The sequence below is a fragment of the Rhincodon typus genome, chromosome 23, assembly GCF_021869965.1.
Source record: "Rhincodon typus isolate 14 chromosome 23, sRhiTyp1.1, whole genome shotgun sequence".
Lineage (NCBI taxonomy): Eukaryota > Metazoa > Chordata > Chondrichthyes > Orectolobiformes > Rhincodontidae > Rhincodon > Rhincodon typus.
In genome coordinates, this window is record NC_063354.1 from 5,215,185 (window position 1) to 5,221,184 (window position 6,000).

The window sequence follows — 6,000 nt, forward strand, 5'->3', positions numbered from 1 at the left end:
CAGAGGGTGCTGACCAGAATTTCCAGCTTGTATTATTTGTTTGTAACTCTTCCTGGGAATTAGTTACACTGCCTCGGGTATTACACCTTTGGTGACTGTGTGGAAAAATAAAATTCTTTCTTCCCAGGGAGATTAACATTGATTTGTTCCAAGGGATGGCCTATCAAGGTAGTGTGTCTAAGTATGATCAGATTAACTTTGTTTTCTGTTAATTGAAAAGCCTCAGGTGAATGGAAAGCATGGAACTCGTCCAGTCTGAAAACCACTTGCACTTTCCAGTGGATGTTCTGGGTAATGGGCATGAGGGCTGTTAGTTTGCACTGGAATAGATGGGGGTGAGCCAGTGGATGTTGGCTGTAACAAGAATATTATTATACTGGTCTGCAGTGCCTCAGGAGTTTTTATAACATAAATAGTGCCATAAGAAGACAAATGTTTGTTCATGGTAGTCCAGTTCCGTCGCTGAGTGTCGGATGCATTAAACTACCCAGGCGTTGAGGCAAATGCTGCTGTGGAATTCTCCAAGATCAGACTATTCCTACTGTGAGGCTGCACATGTGGCATGGCAAGGATGTAAAAGTTGGAGCCCAATTAGGATCCATGGTACTGAGTCGATATGGCACCATTTCCATGGTCCACTGGAAAGGGGCACAGGCTGATGATACCCCAAATGGAAGTCTTGTGTATTGATATAAACCCTTATGGGTATTAATTGTGGCGTATTTCTAGGACACCTCATCCAGTCACAATTGCAGGCAGGTGCGGCTCATGTCCTGATTCAGAAAGGATAACCCCCTGCCAATGTTTCGTACAAGTCCTCTCTGTGAGGGATTAGGTATTTATCCAACTGCGAGAAGCAGTTTACCATTTGCTTAAAATCCCCACAAAAGTGAACTGAACAGTCAGGGTTCACAATCGGTAAGACTGGTGCTGCCCAGTCTGCAAACTGCACTGGTTTGATGATTCCTTCGCTCTCCAGTCTCCTGATTTCCACCTCTACTTTTGCCCGCAAAGCAAATGGCATTGGGGTGGGGGCGGGGGCCTCACAAAATCTCGGAATTGCTTCCTGGTCAACATATAAAGTGGCTTTGGCCCCTTTGATGGTCCCAAGCCCCTCCTGAAATACTCCTGGGTATTTCACTAGCACTTCACTGAGGCAGCCATTTTCCAATCCAGAAATGTTGAGCCAATCCAGGTGAATCTTTCTCAATCAATTCCACCCCAATAGGCCTGGGCCCGAGGCTCTCACTACTATCAGTGGTAATTGCACCAACTGCTTCTCATAGGATACTGGAAGTGAAGTTGTACCCTTAATCTGCAACAGTTCCCCAGTGTATGTTCTCAGTCTGGCTGAGGTCTTGTGCCAACTTCAGGGATGGAGTCCTGAGCGAATCTTGTTAAAGACAGATTCTGCAACCACAGATATAGCTAGTGTCAACCTCCATGGGAACTAGGTGACCAGTTAACCAATCATTAATTTTAATTGGTTCCAATATGGATGTTGTTAAGCAATTTAATTATTCCAACCCACAAGAAGGGTGTCTTTCTGGGGGCGTGCACTCTGTTCGGTACTGGCCCACAAGTTTTCTTACTCAAGTCAGGCCTTGTAGAACTTCTTTCTGTCTCGAGTCCACATACCGGCAGCAACTACAATGGCTTGCTGGCCCAGATCCTGAAGAACTTTTTAGCCACTTGACTGAGGCTCAGCTTTGCTGTGGGGTTCTGCTGTGGGCTGGCCTAGGGTCCCTCTGATCAAGATATGCCCTGCGCGAGGCTCTGTGATTTCCTACAATCAAGTGTTCTCCAAGCTCATTCAGACAGGTGAGGATGTCCACTTCCATCAGGATGCCCTGTAGCTACCAAGCTCCACTTGCTGCATTTTCTAATGACAGCACCAGTTGTAGTGCTTGTTTGAAGTCCAGTTAGGTTTCAGCTGGTCGGCGCTTCTACATGGTTATGTCATTAATCCCAGTCTCTAGCATCTCATTCAGAGTTAACCCAAAATCATATTCCTCTGCCAGCCATCTCAACCTCGTCAAAAATCCGAACACACATTCCTCTGGTACTGTAACAGTCAAATAAAACTGATAGCATCTCAGAATTAGAGGAGGTTTGGGGTCGTAATATTTCTTAACCAACTCTGTCAACTCTTGGAAGGTTTTAGTATCTGGTGCCTCTGGGAAGGTTAAGCCCCTTATAACCAAAAATGCTGTGGGTCCATATGCAGTCAGAAGGATTACTCGTTGCTTTTCATCTGCCTGATTATATTGGTCAGCCAGGGCTTTCCTGCTTGGCCCAGGTTAACAACCCCAATCAGGAACATTGTAGTCACTGAGGTCCACCTGGTCCCAATCATTGCACTATCCTCGAGAGTTCTAGGGGCTGGATCACCAAGTATTTAGATTTCTGAAATGCTGGGGAGTTGAGGGTAATGAAGAGCAGGCACCAAAGAGGGGTTGAGGCCTGGGACAGATCAGCCATGCTCTTATAGAACAGGTTTAAGGGGCTGAATGGCTTACTCTTGCTCCTTTTTGTTATGTTTTTATTCCCACTTGCCTTGTAAAACAAAATGTTTCTGATGTCTCTACTGCATCTCTTACTGAAAACCTTCAGTCTCTGGCTCTACCTTTTTTTTAAATTTCATTTGTGGGATGTGGGCGTATCTGGCTGGGCCCAGCATTTATTGCCCGTCCCTAGTTGCCCTTGAGGAGCTGGTGATGAGCTGACTTCTTGAACCGCTGCAGTCCACCTGCTGTGAGTTGACCCACAATGCCATTAGGGAGGGAATTCCAGGATTTTTGACCCAGCAACAGCAAAGGAACGGTGATTATATTTCTAAGTCCAGATGGTGAGTGGCTTGAAGGGGAACTTGCAGGAGGTCGTGTTCCCCATATATCTGCTCCCCTTGTCCTTCCAGGTGGAAGTGGTCATGAGTTTGGAAGGTGTTGTCTGAAGATCTTTGGTGAATTTCCTTGTCCCATCATTTGTCAATCTTATCTAAATCTGTCAGAATCTTGTACATGTCTTACGAATCTCCCCTCAACCACCTCTGTTTCAAGGAGAACAATCCCAAGTTCTCCAACGTAACCTTGTAGTTGAATACTCTGTGGCCTGCAACCATTCTGAGAACTCTCTTCTGTGCCCTCTCAATGACCCTCGCAGTCCGAAGTTGTGGGATTACAAGTTCATTTGAGTTCTTTTACACATTCTTTTGCAGGTATTTTTGCCTTCTGTATTTCACACTATCCCCTGTGTTTCACTTAGTCTGATATCAAACACACAGTATAGCCACTAATGTACATTACTTCAATTTCTGGTCCTGTGTTGTTTACTAAACCCCACCCTCAACTCCCCAACCCTTCCTCTGCAGAATCTAATTTGTTTCATTGGCAGCAGAGTGATACTTAACACCAAACCCACTTTACCACTTTAATGCCCAAGCAAGCTTATTCAATAATGAATGAGTAATACTAACAGAAACATGACATGTTTAAAGTAATTAAATTTAGCCAGCTCCTTGTATCATTAGGAGGAATGGCTTCCAATTCATGCTGAACATTTCACTTTAATTGCTTTCTCGTGAGGTAGTTATGTTTCAATGAGCTCTAAGTGCCACAAGATGCTGTCACTGGAAACAGGAAAACAACAGTGTGCATTTATATTGCATCTTTAAAATGATAAAGTATCCTAAAGTGCTTCACAGAGGCAATTATATAATAAAGGGGATGAACAAGCTACAGGAGAGACAGTGTTTAGGCTGATGACCTTTCATCAGAACTGGAAGCAGTTGGACAGGTAACTGGTTTGAAGCAATTAAAAGAAAGGTCTGTGGTGGGATGAAGGACAGGAGATACGTGACGAAAGAAGGGGGGATGGTGCAAGGCACAAGGTATTGCTAATGGCGCAAGGAGGGAATGAGAGGTCAGGGTCATGGTGAGGGAAGACACCTTACTAATTCCATGACAAAACTGGACAGCAAAGAATCCCGATCTTCTGTCTGTCTCTTACTGTAGCACTGACTCGTGTTGGCCATCTAGTTCCACCTGGAACAGGCCCCTCTCGCCCAAATACCCTGAGCCTAAGACTGAGTTACGATAGTTTGGTTGGTGGGTGAATCTGCATCTCAGCGAAGTCCAATTGCATCGCCCTTCATTCCTCACTCTGAGTCTGTGGTCGGCATTGTTTTCGTGTTGCTTATTCTCCTGCTCGTGGAGATCGGTCGGTGAAAGAGTTTTAACACTTTGCTCCCTTTTTTTTTGTTTCTCTCTCATTCAGTTTGCTGTTTTGTGGTTCACAAGAGGTGTCACGAGTTTGTTACCTTCTCCTGCCCTGGAGCAGATAAAGGACCAGATACTGATGTGAGTACAGGCTTTATCTGTCAGCTCCTCATGGAGTGCCGACTGCTTTCACAAGGATATTGCTGATGCTGTGTTGATGTGAATAACCCTTTGATTCCAGGATGGGAGATGAAAAATTAACGCCATCACTGGCAAAGCTGCTGGAATGTATTCAGTTGCTTCTTTGCTGGAAAGTTTTCCTGTCAAAGCTGTTGGAGGTGGTTTATTTGAGTGTTAGTGGGACATTATTGAGTCGAGTTTGCAGTCAGTGCGTGCTCCTAATTCAGTAAGCGTGAGCTGCTTTGTCCAGTTTCCTCGCCCTTTTGTTCCTCTGCTCATGTCGATTTGGGTGTTTCACTCCCATTATTGAGACCATTCATGGGATGCTGCTCGCTGTGATAGCCCGTCTCCAGTCTGGAGAGCTGGGATGATGACCTCCTGGTGGGATCCAGCTCACTCCCTGTGCTCTACATTCAGCTGCTTTCACACTCAGATACCCCATGGCAAAACCCCACAGTAATAGTCTTCAAAAAGAGGGCAGCACTTCACTACCTCCTCCTCCACCTCCACCACCTCCATCACGATCAACACCTTCACTGTCACCACCATCTCTACCTCTGCCTCCGCCTCCACCTCCACCTCCTTCACTCCATCACTATCAACACCATCACTGTCACCACCATCTCTACCTCCTCCTCCACCTCCACCACCTTCACTCCATCACTATCAACACCTTTGCTGTCACTATCACTACCTCCTCCTCCACCACCTTCACTCCATCACTATCAACACCTTCACTGTCACCACCATCTCTACCTCCTCCTCCACCTCCACCTCCTTCACTCCATCACTATCAACACCTTCACTGTCACCACCATCACTACCTCCTCCTCCACCTCCACCACCTTCACTCCATCACTACCAACACCTTCACTGTCACCATCACTACCTCCACTACCATCTCCACCACCTTCACTCCATCACTATCAACACCTTCACTGTCACCATCACTACCTCCATCTCCACCACTTTCACTCAAACACTATCAACACCTTCACTGTCACCATCACTACCTCCACTACCATCTCCACCACCTTCACTCCATCACTATCAACACCTTCACTGTCACCACCATCACTACCTCCTCCTCCACCTCCACCACCTTCACTCCATCACTATCAACACCTTCACTGTCACCACCATCTCTACCTCCTCCTCCACCTCCACCTCCTTCACTCCATCACTACGAACACTTCACTGTCACTACCATCTCTACCTCCTCCTCCACCTCCACCACCTTCACTGCATCACTATCAACACCTTCACTGTCACCACCATCACTAACTCCACTACCAGCTCCACCACCTTCACTCCATCACTATGAACACCTACACTGTCACCATCACTACCTCCACCTCCACCACCTTCACTCCATCACTATCAACACCTTCACTGTCACCATCACTACCTCCACTACCATCTCCACCACTTTCACTCCATCACTATCAACACCTTCACTGTCACTATCACTACCTCCTCCTCCACCTCCACCACCTTCACTCCATCACTACCAACACCTTCACTGTCACCATCACTACCTCTACCTCCACCTCCACCACTCCATCACTATCAACACCATCACTGTCACCACCATCTCTACCTC

General features: G+C 46.5%; 1 protein-coding gene across 1 annotated transcript in view; it reads left to right on the top strand.

The window, feature by feature from the left end:
- The window catches only part of prkcaa (protein kinase C, alpha, a), a 221,998-nt gene that overhangs the window by 110,207 nt on the left and 105,791 nt on the right, over positions 1 to 6,000 (top strand). The window contains exon 3 of the mRNA XM_048611082.1: positions 4,276 to 4,358. Coding sequence (XP_048467039.1) covers positions 4,276 to 4,358 — 83 coding nt within the window. The remainder of the gene's footprint in view (positions 1 to 4,275; positions 4,359 to 6,000) is intronic.